Below are 14869 nucleotides of genomic sequence, written 5' to 3'. Positions count from 1 at the left end.
CGAGGCCCAGTATCCACCCATGCCTTGTCAATTCTCGGGGCCAGTACCAGGCAGATCCTTATGAGATCTGTGGGACGGTGATAAATGGCGTTAACGACACGCGAAGCGGCGCGTGTTCTCATTCTCACTCTTCACATTCATTGAAAGGCCATGTTCACGAAATAAGGATCAGCTTCGGACAGGTGATCCTGGAGCGCTAAGGAAAGCAGACGTGCGGGTGCAATCTATGCTTCGGCGGTCTGAGAGCTATCTCCCAGACCGACAAGGCCATGGTGTTTCGCATTTACCCAGTCCCATACAGGCACTTTCAAGTCGAAAGCTGGCCTAGCAATCTGAATCTACACAAGGCGCCTTGATGTCAACGTTGATGATCTGACAGACATCTCACCATTGGTTGGCAAGATAGCGGTGATGGGAAGGCTAACATGGAACGGCCTCGAGGGGGAGCTCATCACAGCAATCTTAGACGTTTGACAGCAGATCTGGGGCCGGAGGGCGAATCACCTTCCGTCGAGGGCTGTGTGTGACCTAAGGTTTTACTCGATTAGGTTCGATTTTCTCGAACTCCCACAAAACCGAAGATTACAGCTGCTGCACGATGTCATGACAGTGGGCCGTATTATCTGCGGGTTCTTCATCGGTTCAGCACAAGTCATGAAGGCTTTCCTGCTCTGTCAGCACGCATGACCCACTTACTCAAGTGGCAGCTGGCAAAACGTGGGGTGCCCAGGCCAGCCTCCGGGAAAGTGCATCTTACCAGTAAATTAAGCGCCCGTCGGCTATAACATCGACTTTAATGGTTCCCAGTCCATATTCCGAGCGTCTTCGCTGATTCCTTGCGCTTGAAGGTGACAGACGCCCTCTAAGCGCCCACTTCTCGAACGGGACCTGATTACAGAGCGCACCTGATCCGGCGGCCCGGTTCTAGATCTGGCAAGGAAGAGAACGTCATCGAACAGACAACACACTAGGCGCATCAGATGATTTTTTGTAGCAAGAAATCTACTTTTTTGTAACGAGAAATGCGCTATATATTTGATAATTTTTTACCAATAGAAATGATACAAAATACATATTATTGATGGCCGTACACAATGTAGCAAAAAATGATATGAAATATAAGAGATTGCTCGTAACAAACAACATAGCAAGAAATCACCCACCGGATGACACGTTATTAGCTACCTTTCCCGGCACATTGCATGCGCAAACCACGTGTAATTTCTTGGCCATTCAAGGTGCACAAAAGGATGACAGACGTACCGAGTTTGTTGTTACAGATATATGGCGACAAAGGATGGATTACACGGATCATAATTTGTAACCTTTTCTTGTGCGATCGAGGACTCGCCGCGCCCGACAAGGTGGCGCTGATGCGCTAGGTGGCGCTGATGCGGCCCAGCGCGTCAGGTCAGGTAATCACACCCCGTTATTCACATTCGAATCACACTCGAGCCACTCCCTTTCAATGTGATTGAGACAATGTGATTGAGACGGAGGTAGTTAATTGTTGGGTGAGTAAATAACCGGGAAGGCCGGGTTACGCAGGGGAGTGAATACAAACATTAAACGAGGGTGTCAAAGCTCTGGTAGACGGATAAATCGCCTTTTATTACGTTTGGCGATGCCCAAAACCTGTGCAATCCACGCTCCAAGTTTCCGTCCGCGGCGAACCGACTCGAGCCCCATGGAGTATGCTGTTTTCTTCCACCTGAACAATACTTCGGCGAGCGACTTCCAGTCCTCTGGAATAAGTGCTGGGTGCTTCAATACTTTCAGCAGAAGACTCAATGACAATGAAATAAAGAGTACGACTCACCCAAACGAGAATGCAAACGATAGCCAACAGAAGTACAACACAGAGGCCGACGATAACTTCCGTAGATGCCTGCCGTTGAGTCAATTACTATGCTTGTTCAATTACCAGGGACGAGGGAACCCACAATGTCGCTTAGGGCGCCCCGTGGAGCTGCAACAAGTCAACGCGATTCTTCATTAGTGACTGACTGTGGAAGACGTACCAGAGAGCTCCTTCCAGACAGAGACACCGGAATCTTTGGAGGACGGCGCAATAGCGATGAAGCCTCGAGAACGAAAGTTACCAGCCTGAAAGGGTTACTCAGCGCCTGAGAGTGTTGTCCCAACGATTGTACCGTACGCATATAAATCGGATGGAGGCTATGATTTTGATCGTTAAGCAACAGCTCTGGAAGCCCAAGGGAACGACTTACATGACGACGCTGTTGGCAGCTTTTGCATGAGCATACCACTGCCTACATGCCAGACCCTCGCCTCCCCGTCATGAGATGCCGTTATAACGACATTCCTATCCCTGAGAAAACACGAGACCAAAGGGACATTACGCTCACGATGCGAGGGCACCTGAAGGGAGCGAACCAGTGTCCGGGACTTGATATTGTAAACGTCAAACCCGGTCGCCAAGTTATTGATACAGATGAATCGCTCATCCGAAGAGACGTGTGAATGACCGCTAGGAGAACTTCAGCAGGGATGAAGTCAAAGAAAGCGCGAGGCGTACATGAATCCTGGGACGTGTGAGTGCGCGATTGTCCAAATCGGCGAACGAGTATAGATGTCCCAACATCTGGAAATGGTCCACTTCAGTTCAATCGAAGGGCGAGCTGATTGTATGACCCACATGACCCCGTGATTTAGATACGAAACGATCATTTGTTTCTCGCTTTCAATGAAGTGAATTCCTCGAGATCGAATGCGTGCGTCGCCTGTTTTGCTGTCCTCCAATGGCTGGGGAAATATGGTTGTAGTAGCGTACCCCCCTGGCAGATATTCGCATGTGAGGAGGAAGTCCGAAGATTTGAAGGATCGAAGCACTCACGGTCTGTTGTCGGGGTCGCAATGTGGACCTCCTGCCCTATACCCATACCGAGTTTACGACCCGACGAGCTGAAAGATATGGTGTAGACCTCTGCACCCTTCACTCCAGATGCAACTTGACGCCCGAGATTCTTGACGATGGCATAAGTCCACCTTTCTTGGATAGGGTACATGAGAGAAACCTACTTTGAAGTCATGTATGAAAGCAACTACCCCTGATCCCAATCCAACAAAGATAGTGTTCTCCTTCGGATGCCAGGTAAGGCTGGTGACAGGATCGTCGAATTCGAATACATGTCGTTCCATGCCCGTAACTGTTTCGTAGATTTTGACAAAGCCTTTCTGGTCCCCAGACGCAAGCCAGTCGAGTCTTGGCGAAAATGCCAGTGCGTCGACTATGGAGCTCGAAGGAAGTCGAAAGATGGGCTCGTAGGACATAGTATCGTAGCGACGAGTGTTAAGACTGAGATGATTGAGGGGATTAAAAGAGAAAGAGAACATGCTCCCTTTGACCCATTCATTTCCACACAGCCACCGGACCCAGTACCAACGGAATGTGGGTCGATGTCACCATAAGTTGGAAAGGAGAGAAATTCGAAATACATAGCGCCTTGTAAGTACACAGAAGATGTCTTTGATCTAATTATCCGTCGTATATGTCATTCCTACACCTCCTAATGACCTTCGTTAACGATGCTTTTCTTCAATTGGTCGTAGTCGGCCTGGGTACCATGATTGTTGAGGCGGGACCCAAGATTATCGTGGAAGAGAGGAACTCACCGGGAACTTAAAGTCCTCCTTCTGGATAAGGAGTCTATTCTCTACATGTTCCGGTTGCTTCCTCAGCCAGGTCTTCGAGTAGCAATTCTGGTTCAACCCTGTCGCAGCCCGCCTGTTGTTGTTCACCTTGTTGGAAGGGATTCGCGGACGTCGGGGCCCACCCGGAACTCTGACTTGCTTGTCATCATCATCGCGCCTGCGTCTCTTGGCCGTTTTCAGCTTGGATTTCGTTGAAGCACCTTCAGCCTTCTGAAGCTCATCCCTAACCCAATCGAGAAAATGCAGGAACTTCTCCAACGATTTGGAGCGCCAGCCAGGAGCAATGGTACGGTAAACCTTGACTTGGGTGTCGCCAACGGTCTCGAAGTCCGACTCGTCTTCGCTGGTCGCGTGATTGCCGAGCATCTTGAGCAATGCGAGATAGGTCTTGAGCACCGGAACAGCATCGCAGGCTCTCTGGCGGTGCTTAGTCAACTGCGAGAGGAGGAAGAAAGATCAGCGATGACCTGAGTAAAAAATCCAGTCAACATTACCGTAGTCAATCGAGTGTTCCTGGCCGCCTTCGTGCGCTTGAGCTTCAATGCTTCTCTTCCTGATTCGGTGGTTGCAGCCAGGTAGCGATGAGACAGGTTCTTGAAGTAACCGTCGAAGCTGTATTGCAAGGATCGGTACGTCAAGAACGCTGCCCCAAGACCTTTCCTCTCCTCCTCGTCCTCAAGCCCCATGGCATCATCGAACGTGCCTTTGTCCCACTCCCTCTTGAACGCCTTGATACCGATATGGATGGAGCCCCTATTGAAAACGTCGGTCGGCTGGCGAGTGAAATCGTAGCGGAAGTTTTCTACAGTGACCCTGATGCGGTTGGGGCTCTTGTCGCACCATGCTCTGTGCTCTTGATCGGTGATTGGCTTATGCTTCAGGATAGGGTCGTCGTCGTCTTCATCGTCGTCATCGAGATTATCGAGGTCCATCCGTACGTCTTCCTCATCGAGCTCGTCGTTTGCCTGTAGCTTCAGCAGGACACGCTTTATGTAGAATCTGTAGCAGCTCTTAAGGCCATGTTAATCGTAATAAATGGAAATGATGGAAAGAAGTAGGTTGGGCTTACCCGGAATAAGTTGACCTTTGGATGGTCTTTGTGTTCGACGGCCAGTCCATTTCGAAGATGTTGAGGTGCTGCTCGCTGCTTCGGTGGGGGGACAGGCCCGGGGGCGGGAGTTGAGGTGGGGGCAGAAAGGTTGTTCAGCCGTTGCAGGAGCGACTCGTGGGATTCCTGTATCTTCTTGTACTCTCGCCTCTGGTCTTGCACTTCCCCCTTCAGATCATCAATTCGGGTCGCAATACTTTGCAGAGTGCTACGGAAGTCGGATGTGACCATGTCTCGCACAGCCTCCACCAATCCACCCGCCTCTGATGCCATGGTTGAGTTGAACTTCCCGAAAACCTCACGAATGACTTGCTGGGCGAGCTCGGGGGAAATCAGAGGAGCTGAGGGGCCGAGGTCGTCACGATACGTTGGCACAAACTGTGAGCGATACATACACCGGTGAATAAGCGAAGATCACTTGAGTAAAAAAGAACATACTTCATCCTTCCTCTTCTTCTGTGGGGCCCTCGCCTTCTCTTTCCCTTTCTTCTTCTTTGCGACTTGGATGTCGGAGGGATGGTCCGAATGTGAGCCCGCCTAAACAACGGATCAATGGTGATCTTCCAAGCGTTTCGAATAAACTCACAGTCTCCGTTTCACTTGTCAGACTTGGATGATATTCCCCTTCACCTTCGGCGGGATTGTCGCTGTCACTAGGCACTACAGAGGACGAGGTCTACGGACAGGGTATCAGATGCCAATCATTCATGCTCTGGAAATAATGCTTACCTGTTGAGTCGGCGTTCTGGCACCTTCCTCCTGTTGGGCATGGCGTGATGAAGAAGCGACTGCCCCGCTGGCAGTCACCACACTCTTGGGTGGGACGGCGACCTGAGAGGGTGCGGGATTGTCGCTGTCACTAGGCACTACAGAGGACGGGGTCTACGGACAGGGTATCAGATACTAATCATTCGTGTTCTGGAGACAATGCTTACCTGTTGAGTCGACGTTCTGGCACTGTCCTCCTGCTCTTGGGCATGGCGTGATGAAGAAGCGGCTGCCCCGCCGGCAGTCGCGACACCCTTGGGTGGGACGGAGACCTGAGAGGGTGCAAAATCAGACGGAATAGGCCGCCTGACGTTGAAAGAGTGCAGTGTCGTTTGCCTCAACTGTAGATTCCATGGGCCAGGCGAACCAATGGGTGCTGCGGTGGATGATAAATGACATGTAGGATCGTGGTTCAAATAGTACCAAGCACTTACTGGTAGTTGGATGCTTTGAGGATCCCGGCGTTGGGCGACGCGCTATCAGTCCGGTCAATAGGCATTTCATGAGGTAGCCATTAGCTTACCAAATGTTTTGGCAGGTACGGCGGGCCTGACTGCCCTTTGCGGCTGTTTGCCTTTGCCAGTGCGCGATTCGGTTTCGGTATCCTCCCCTTCTGCTTCGCTTTCTGCTTCGCCTTCTGCTTCGCCTTCGCCTTTGTCCAATATGGAGGTGAGCATGATACACAGTCAAGGTAGTGAGTAGCTCACCGGAAGGACCAGCAGGATCCGTCGGTTTGGCCCTCTTGCGCAGCGGCCGTTTGTCTTTGCGTTTCGAGGTATCACCTTCGTTGGGTTGTGCGGGGGTTCCATCTTGGTTCGTACTTCCAGTTTCATCTTCGTCTTCATCTTCATCGTCCCTCGCCGGGCGCTTGGAAAGACAACTGCGAACGTCGATATCCATTTCATTTCTGTGGTCGGGATTGGGATCTTCGTAGGTACTGCCGGGCATCGTTAACAAGCGGGTTCGAATCTGGATGGGGTGACTGAGAGTATTCGAATGAAAGGGAAAGCTCACCGGCCTCTTGAATCAGTCAGGGTTTCACAAAGACATCAATTTGATGGGCAGGTTCAAGGACGACTGCCTTTCACGAGGCTGCTTCTCCCTTGCCCTTTGTCACATACCCCTAAAGCCATCTATCGCCAATGAACGAGAAGGTAATTCAATGGAGCGCGCTGTGATTCTATGATAGTCCAGTTGACGCGAGATACTAGGTTCGGGCTCTTGAAGCGTTGTATTTTGGTCTAGATGCGTTCAAAGGGGCTATTCGAAGAGTGCCGATGCTGGAGAGTGACGCTAGAAGGATTCCCGTTGTCGAGTTAGCAATGCGGGAATATCCCAAGCTAACAATACACAAGACAATCCTTACCCTTATCGACCGACGGAAGAACATGATCTCTTTCGTTGTCTACGCCCGGTACGATGAGAATCTTCCTATTAATTTGGGGGTGGGCTCGCTACTGGGAAAAGGACGGGGTTGGAGGGGTGACATATTAGTGGTGAAGCTAGGTGTCAAGGGTGAACCAGTCCACCTCCGTCGACGGGACCACATCGATATAGCGTTGAAGCGGTAGGCAAAGATTCTGCTCGTGAGGCGGGGCGCTAACTCTTCCATTAGATACGTGCGATGCGTATTCGGACATTGGAGGGCACAAGGGCGAGGATTTCTGCCAAAAGAAATGAGTTTCATAACACGAAATAAGTGAGTTGGGAGTACCATTGAGCTCAGCGTTGGCTGATTCGTTGCTCAGCCTTCGTTGTTGATTCAGGATTGTTTCACGTGGTATTGCAGCGATATTGTTCCCGGCTGTTCTCAGGCTTTTTGTTATCGATCTCAAATTGCTTCCTGTAAACCCCTCCCCTCCACATTTGTATCTGACTACATTCCTCTCTTTCTTACCAAACTGATTACAACGCCTGCTGAACTTCGATGAGAAACGCACGCAGCGCGTCACGAGAGGACGTGTACGAAAGGGTGAGGATCTCTCCGTGTCAATGGCTATTCATGGTCTCATGATGGTGATTTTAGCGTCGTGTTGATGGTCTACTTTTCCCTGTCGAGGGGTTCGACCCTGTCGTCATTCGCATTGATGTGATTCGAGACGCCGATCGCTCCTGGACCCCGCTCGTAGAGAGCCACCTGTGTTCGACCAACCCAACAATCCCAATGTACCGATGCGATGTCCGAGTTGTCGCAGAAGAGAACCCGCATCCCGACTACCTCTGTATATTTTCGCATGCCCACAAAGACCCTTTAAACCAATCCTTGTCAAGACTGGAACCAAATCACCATATCCGAGGACCAGTAATTGTCCTCCAGCGTTACACCAGTCTGAGATCATTCAGGGACATCGGGGCGGAGAGAGTATGGTCGGAGGGAGCATTAACAGCGTATGTCACTCCGCCCACCTAACTTGGAAGGATGGAATACGCTCATCTAATCGACAGGGTGCTGCGACAAGCAACAGCGATTCCACCGACCGACAGCTACCCTCACGGCTTCATCCGAGTTCCGCCAATGATTCAGGTCACTGCTCCTTGACTTTCATGTAGATTTTGCTATGTACAATAACTTCAACCTTGAGGTTCTTCGCCTTTGTTATCACTCTTTCAACGAGCACGCAATTGATGGCACGTTTCCATTTGACTCCTTTGAAACCCGATCACTATATGAGTCCGGTTGAAAGGCTAACAAGTTCATCCAGCCCAGCTTCTCCCCCAATCGCATCGGTGACCTCCCATCGTCGCTAGCACAACACAGTCATCCAACAATGCGCCGAACACGATCCGTCAAAGTCCTCTACTTCTCCCTCATCCCTCGCGCCAAACCTTTCACAAAGAGTATCCCTTACTACGAAGGGGAGGTTAGCTTCCGAAGCCTTTTGAATGGCCATCCCTCTATCCCGATACACACGACCATCGTCACCATCAAAGCCGACAACAAATTCTATATCTATCGGCTCGACTACCGTTTCGACTCGATCTTCCTGACCAACACCGCTCTCCTCAAGCTCGACCACACTATGCCGTTCCTCGGGGACATGGTTGTTACATGTATGGGTGACCGAAACAAAGTGGTCAATATGGCGACCCGCCGCCAAAGGGACTACGCTGTAAAAGCCGTCCGAGAGTACGTCTCTGACCTCATCCCATTTAACAACCGACTGACGCATTATCAGCTTCCTTTCCCACTACCAGGAACGGGGTCGAATCCCCACCAGTATCTTTCGCATCCATAGCTGATTACGGCTTGGATGTTGTCGAATCGCATTTCCCCATCGTCGTATCTTGTTACATGTATGCAGTCGTACTATAGACGGACGTGTGATTATATTAGTATTTGGAGTTATCCTCAATAAAGCACTTCACCTTTCATAACCCCTTCGGACGCGCTCAACCACGTGTGATGGGAATGCGGCAAGCGCCTCGTTGCAAGTTGTCTGCCTTCCAACGTCTTGTCCATCTACCAGACGGGATGGAAAACCTGAACAAGTCCATCTGTATTGGGGGGCATCTTGCACCAATAAACAGCGTTTCTTTTTCCGACGACTGTAGATATATGGCCTCGGGCGGTGAGTCAAATCTACAATGAAGATGTCAGTAGTGTCCCCTAACAAAGCGCAGGTGATGATGGATACCTTTGGATAACTGACCTGGATACCGGCTCTCGCCAGAAAGTCAGCACTAAGCAAGAATGCGTCGTTGAGGTGAAATGGCTGCCGTATGCACAGGCCAGTGGTGTTGTTGAGATAATAACGGCGGGTGCAGATGGTACCTGCAAGCTCTGGAGGAAGGCAGGGAGGGAGGTATGTTCTCGTGTTTGCATTCAGGACTCGAAGCGAGCTCAGCCTCCTTAACTAGAACAACTTCAAGCGAGTAGCCTCGGTCTCAGTGATGTCGCAAAGCATCGAGAGTATCGCCTTCGAGAATAACCGCCTGGGTGTAGTGGGACGAGGGGGTGTCTTCCTTTACCGAATAGACCGCTCCACTTCCAGTGGTACGCTTCAGTTTCCTTGGGAGCTGTTCAGGTGTGCTAAACTCAGCCAGTTTTTGTATCGATTCCAGGAGACCTCGAAGAGACAGAGGGCGGAGAAGTCAACGAAGACGGGGTTCCACGATGGATAGGCTTCTCGAAAGGGGGGAAAGAGGTCATGATCGGAATGCTGGACACCCGGGTTTTGTGAGTCTCTCCAGCTTTGGATGTCTTCTGGACCTGATGTCCCTTAGAATGGCATGGAATGTCGAGTCTCAACGAAGGTTGTGGAGAGAAAGGCTGGAGAGTCGAATGTATGTCCTCATCTACCGAAAGGAGCTTAACTGACGTGCTACAGCGGCAACTGCGCCTGGAATGAGTCGACTGCAACCTTACTGGTATGGACTTTGCAGGATGGAGTCGACGTTTACAAGATAAACGATAGGCCGCAATTTGTCTTCAAGCTCTCATTGAATATCCAGAGAAACTTCCCAATCCAAATGGCCTTCATCGACGAGAAACGATTTGTCAGTGGTAGCGACAATGGCGAGGCATTGATCTGGGACCTTGAGGGAGAAGAAGGTCATTACCAATTTGGTTCACCACGAGAAGAGTACGTGGATACATACATTGTCTCTTTTGACGACGCCGACTGATCATATACAGACCCCATTGTCGTTTCATCCGTCGGCGTGCGTTCAAGGCTTCTTCGCCCAGTTACAAAGTGCATTGATTGGTTATTAGGTTGGAACAAAGCGGGGCTCGGGCACCACTCACTTGTTCGTTGCGTGTGGATCATCCGAACCCTATCGCTCCGGCACGGTCTACATCTGGACAACGAACAAGGTCAGCTTCGTGCAATTCTCCATTGGCCAAGTTGCTTATCGAAATCGTCAGAATCATATGCTTGTTCCACAGGCGCCAACGGTATTCGAAGAAACATCCGAAAAGGTTATTCGATCGCTCGGTGTACCTCCTGGACTCGTCGAAGAGATACCGCCAATGCTCGTGATCGGGGCTGCGGTTTCACTAGCAGTCGTTCTAGGTGGTATCCTAGTTGTTGCATGCCTTTGACCTTTGTCGGGGAGTGGCAGTTGCGACCAAAGGTGGTTTGTCTGTTATTCAGAGAGGTTGTGGCAAGCCACTTCATTTAATGACCTCTACCGACATTGGTCTCATTGTACATAACGGTCGTCATCGAGTCAAACCAATCACAAACACCTTTCTAAACATATCCATTTAAATAGGTTGGGCGACTTCGCCTAGTTCCATAGTCTCCCATCCACAACCACCTGGTACCATGCCGTCTCCGTCGAAAGTGATCTTCGCGCGTGACGTCGCCTTCAGAGATATTCGACGCCTTCTGTCAGACGTAGGTTCTGCTACTAATGCCATCCGCCGTTGCAACAGCTGACGCTTTTCATCGTGGGGGGGTGATTCAGACAATCAGAATTGCGGATGAATCCTTTCCGACTACAGTGGATAATCGAGCGAATTCGAAGAGGAAGCAGAGGGACGAAGATCCAGGAACAGTCGGAACGCCTGCCAGGAAAGTGAGGTTCAACCCCAATCCCGCACCGAAACAGCCAAAGCCCGATGTCAAGGTCGAGCGACGGAAGCTCAGGAATAGTCCAGTAACCTATTTGACGTTCATACACCTGGGGTCGAAGCGATTGGCAGCAGTGGTCGTGCCCGAAGATGCGATGAAGGGGGAGAAAGTGGAACCTGGGGCATTATACATCAACAAGTATGGCGAAGGGCAAGTGCAAATATGGGTGCTGGAGTCGGGAGGTCGATGGGTGAACGCCGAAGAGGGGACGGAACACCCAACGTTGACGGGTTATGGGCTGAGTCTGCAGAAGGGAGACGGTAGCTGGGTGAAGTCGAAGTCCCTCAACACATACCGCTACCGGCAAAGTGGCCGGCTCAAGAGGGAGGCTGGTATAGGGAAGAAAGGCTCGGGAAAATGAGGCGCGACCATCATTTGTGATTATATTAATGATACCGAAACAGATATATACATCGTGCTTCCTCCTTTCTCCTACTTTACCTTCCACCGCGAGATGCCCACGCAGAAGTTCTTTCCACCTGTGACGAATCGAGTGCAGTTCCCTTTTGAAAGAACACCAAGCCCAGATTTCGAACGCAAACTGACCAACCGGACCATTTACCCATTGGAGATACCTCCTACTGAGGATTCTGTAGGTAAGAGCCCCTGTTGGCGGTGATTGGGTGATTTTGTGTGACCCATGCGTCTGGCACCCAGATTCTCCCCGAGAGTCCCCAGCCTCTGCGAGGAACGGGGACCCTAAAAGGCCGGAACATTATCCATTTTTTAACCTCGAAGCCTCGCTGTTGGAGAAACCACGTCGTCCAATCGGACCACTTGGCAAGCCAAGAGGCGGCGGTTATTCGCTCCGTGGGACGTTGTTGAAGACATGGGACCCCCGATGGTACAGAGACGTTCAGGTGGGTCACAATGCCCACAGGCTGCCCGAATTGATTGACTTCTAACGCATGGTCAGCGAGAACTCCAAGAAATTTGCACTAAGCATTTCACCCGTCGAGGAGGTTGGGACCATCAGGATGTTCAGAAGAAGGCGGACTATTTAAAAGAAGTAAGTCACCTCGTTAAGCAGTGTATAATGACAATAACTTACCAGAGATCCGCTGAAGGCGTTGGCACTTTATCCTTTTTTCGGCGATTATCCTGGCGCTTGGCCTGCCGAAGATTTCGCAAAGCAGTATCTGAAAAACCGAAAGTTCTGATTCCCTTGTTCCTAATGGAGTACCATGCGCTGCCCGCACGCTATGTAAATGTAATCGATGCATCTGTTTTATCCCTACAATCCAATAACCCTGCTTGACCCGCACTCTGCGACATGTATCGCTCTCCACGGAAGATATGCAAATGCTCCAAGTGCCGAGAGTTCACTACCACCAGCCCCAAGACAGGTCTTCTCGTCAAAGGGGTCCTGCAATCCAAAGCCGTCTGGGAGAAACACCAACAGGAAGAATCAGCTCGGATGAAAAAGGAGATCGTTGAAGCGGTATTCCAGAGTGGAACAGCTACCGGCGCCGATAACTTTCTATTGAGACAAGAGAAGGGATTGGGAAGAGAACATGGGCACGAGCGCAGATGAGGCGGAGATAGCTATGGATGTCGATGAGGAGGAAGGTGCGTCGACGATGTCCTGTTTGATTGAGCCTAAACGCTAACCAGTATGTAGTCACTTTGAGTGATACAGTCCTCGAGGAACTCGAACAGGAGTTTTCCCAAGAAACCAAGGCCTTCCACCAAATCGCAGAAACCATCAGTGTCGTCTTCGATGGCGCGCTGGCCGACTCAGTATCCGATGAACGCCCATCTCTCTCCTGGACCAACAACCGAGTAATCAACGAGCATATACAGAAGATGACTCTGCTGAAAGAAAGGCTTGAGGGGGTCGAGGGGGTTGTGTCATTGGAAGAGCGCAGGAAGACGCTGTCGGCACGGATAGACGAGGAGCTTGGAAGGATAGAACCGATTGATTGAGAGGGCGTGGTGTCTCCATAAGGATATGAAGAGGGAGGATCCTAGCCGTCCACAGGTGTTAGTCCCTCGTACGTGATGTCGTTAGATACATGGGCCAACTTGCTGATACTGGTTTAGCGGATCGACCTTCTCTACTTTCCGCTGCGGAACCAGTCCTAGTGTGCCTGGTCACAGTCGTCGTCCTCCACCTGCTCTCCGGGCTTTCGCAAGAGGCCTGTAATTACACCCTGGTCATGATGAGAACCATTGTCTCGTCGGCCTGCATCATGTATGTCAGGAGATGTGGGTTGAAAGACATAGCGGATCCTCTTACTGTCCTAGGAGGACCAGGCGCTTGGCCCGTCGACATTCGAACCGCCATGGATAGGCTCGAGCTGGACCCTACCACAATCAAATATGCGTTTTGCCCGGTTTGTAGCGCAATCTATCCTCCCGACTCCGACAGCCGGTATCCAACAACTTGCAGTTTCCGGGAGTTCCCTCATTCGCCGCAGTGCAATACGAGTCTCACCAAAGGGGATGAAGGTCGTGACCCAACCGTGCCTTTCCTATATCAGCCAATGGAGGTCTGGCTCAGTCGACTTCTTTCGCGACCGGGGATGACGAAAGCAATTCAAGAGGTGACCGAAACGTGGAATGAACGGGTTGGGGTTTGGAAGGACATTTTTCACGGCCGATTCTTGCAAACCTTCGCGGGGAGGGATGGACAGCCATTCCTACGAGTCCCAGCTGGGGAAATGCGCCTCGTATTCTCGCTTAACGTCGATTGGTTTAATCCATATGGGAGGAAGTCTGCCGGGAAGTCTGCGTCAGTCGGAGGGATCTATATGATCTGCATGAACTTACCTATCCACCTTCGATACCGACTAGAGAATGTGTATTTGGCGGGCGTCATTCCAGGTCCACGGGAGCCTAGTCTGGAAGAAATCAACCATCTGCTCAGACCCCTCGTTGATGCATTGGTAAAGCTCTGGCATCCCGGAATAGAGATAGCGACAGTCGGCCTTGGCTCTGTGCGGTATCTCGTTAGGTGTGCCGTTGCGGTACTGGTCTGCGACATACCTGCAATGCGCAAAGTTGCTGGTTTTGCTGGGCATGCGGCGGACATGTTCTGCTCATTCTGCAAACTACGATTGCGCCAAATCGCCAACTTTGACAAGGAGACCTGGGAACTCCGCACAGAACTCGAACATCGGGCAAACGCAGAGCGATATCGGCGAGCAGCAAACCAGAAGACAAAGGAATGGGAATTTGAGCGACATTACACGCGGTGGTCCGAACTTCTACGCCTACCCTACTGGAACCCAATCGTCTCCGGCGTGCTGGACTCTATGCACAACCTATTCCTCAATCTCATCAAGACCCACTGCCGGGTGCTTCTAGGGATGGACGATAGCGTGGCGGCTGATAAGCGGATGGAGCCACACGACACGGCGCAGCAGAAAGCCCAGTTGGACTTGATACTTGAAGCTTTGAAGAACAGCACGGAGATCGAGACCACGAAGCTTTCGAAGATTCGGAAGGGTTACTTGGACGCATTTGCCGCCCTAAACTCCATTGAACCCGAGGGGGGAAAGCCAACAAAAGACAATGTGATCGAGGCTATCATAGCTTGGGTGAGTACTCTTACCTGACGACGGAAATGGTGGGACTTACCACAGTCCTAGCGAAAAGCTTATCCAAATGCACGCATGATTTCGCCGAAACCATACTCCACTCCAGTGTACAGTTTCCCCGTGCCGGGAACCAAGCAGGTGGTCCTGGATGCTGCAACAATCTCGTCGCTGAGAGAAGACATCATCAACACCACCAT

The 14869-nt window shown here is 51.0% G+C and overlaps 6 protein-coding genes across 6 annotated transcripts; 4 read left to right on the top strand and 2 right to left on the bottom strand.

Moving 5' to 3' along the window:
- Positions 1 to 1578: 1578 nt before the first annotated feature.
- CC1G_06907 (hypothetical protein) lies at positions 1579 to 3294 on the bottom strand (the record flags this gene model as incomplete). The annotated part of the gene is made up of 10 exons (XM_001837649.2): positions 1579 to 1764; positions 1820 to 1888; positions 1944 to 1969; positions 2022 to 2106; positions 2159 to 2178; positions 2232 to 2491; positions 2540 to 2605; positions 2660 to 2798; positions 2858 to 2987; positions 3043 to 3294. 10 exons carry the CDS (start codon positions 3292 to 3294, stop codon positions 1579 to 1581), a joined length of 1233 nt encoding a protein of 410 aa, XP_001837701.2.
- A 236-nt stretch (positions 3295 to 3530) lies between these two features.
- CC1G_06906 (hypothetical protein) lies at positions 3531 to 6499 on the bottom strand (the record flags this gene model as incomplete). The annotated part of the gene is made up of 11 exons (XM_001837648.2): positions 3531 to 3578; positions 3637 to 4110; positions 4170 to 4685; positions 4745 to 5161; positions 5222 to 5320; positions 5370 to 5459; positions 5513 to 5665; positions 5719 to 5927; positions 5986 to 6027; positions 6075 to 6203; positions 6259 to 6499. 11 exons carry the CDS (start codon positions 6497 to 6499, stop codon positions 3531 to 3533), a joined length of 2418 nt encoding a protein of 805 aa, XP_001837700.2.
- Positions 6500 to 8319: 1820 nt separating this feature from the next.
- On the top strand, positions 8320 to 8791 carry CC1G_08712 (hypothetical protein; the record flags this gene model as incomplete). The annotated part of the gene is made up of 2 exons (XM_001837647.1): positions 8320 to 8678; positions 8728 to 8791. The coding sequence occupies 2 exons, from the start codon at positions 8320 to 8322 to the stop codon at positions 8789 to 8791; spliced, it is 423 nt and encodes a 140-aa protein (XP_001837699.1).
- A 316-nt stretch (positions 8792 to 9107) lies between these two features.
- On the top strand, positions 9108 to 10595 carry CC1G_15541 (hypothetical protein; the record flags this gene model as incomplete). The annotated part of the gene is made up of 9 exons (XM_002910954.1): positions 9108 to 9120; positions 9173 to 9354; positions 9410 to 9545; positions 9596 to 9728; positions 9776 to 9835; positions 9880 to 10118; positions 10188 to 10213; positions 10266 to 10367; positions 10419 to 10595. The coding sequence occupies 9 exons, from the start codon at positions 9108 to 9110 to the stop codon at positions 10593 to 10595; spliced, it is 1068 nt and encodes a 355-aa protein (XP_002911000.1).
- A 226-nt stretch (positions 10596 to 10821) lies between these two features.
- CC1G_15540 (hypothetical protein) lies at positions 10822 to 12290 on the top strand (the record flags this gene model as incomplete). The annotated part of the gene is made up of 6 exons (XM_002910953.1): positions 10822 to 10893; positions 10964 to 11462; positions 11535 to 11726; positions 11788 to 11990; positions 12047 to 12139; positions 12198 to 12290. 6 exons carry the CDS (start codon positions 10822 to 10824, stop codon positions 12288 to 12290), a joined length of 1152 nt encoding a protein of 383 aa, XP_002910999.1.
- A 354-nt stretch (positions 12291 to 12644) lies between these two features.
- Positions 12645 to 13056, top strand: CC1G_08709 (hypothetical protein; the record flags this gene model as incomplete). Its single annotated transcript, XM_001837644.1, has 2 exons — positions 12645 to 12699; positions 12752 to 13056. 2 exons carry the CDS (start codon positions 12645 to 12647, stop codon positions 13054 to 13056), a joined length of 360 nt encoding a protein of 119 aa, XP_001837696.1.
- Between the last annotated feature and the right edge of the window lie 1813 nt (positions 13057 to 14869).

This window comes from Coprinopsis cinerea, assembly GCF_000182895.1.
Source record: "Coprinopsis cinerea okayama7#130 chromosome 6 map unlocalized cont3.6, whole genome shotgun sequence".
Taxonomy (NCBI): Eukaryota; Fungi; Basidiomycota; class Agaricomycetes; order Agaricales; family Psathyrellaceae; genus Coprinopsis; species Coprinopsis cinerea.
The sequence above is the reverse complement of the archived record's forward strand: the minus strand, read 5'-3'. Positions and strand labels throughout refer to the sequence as shown.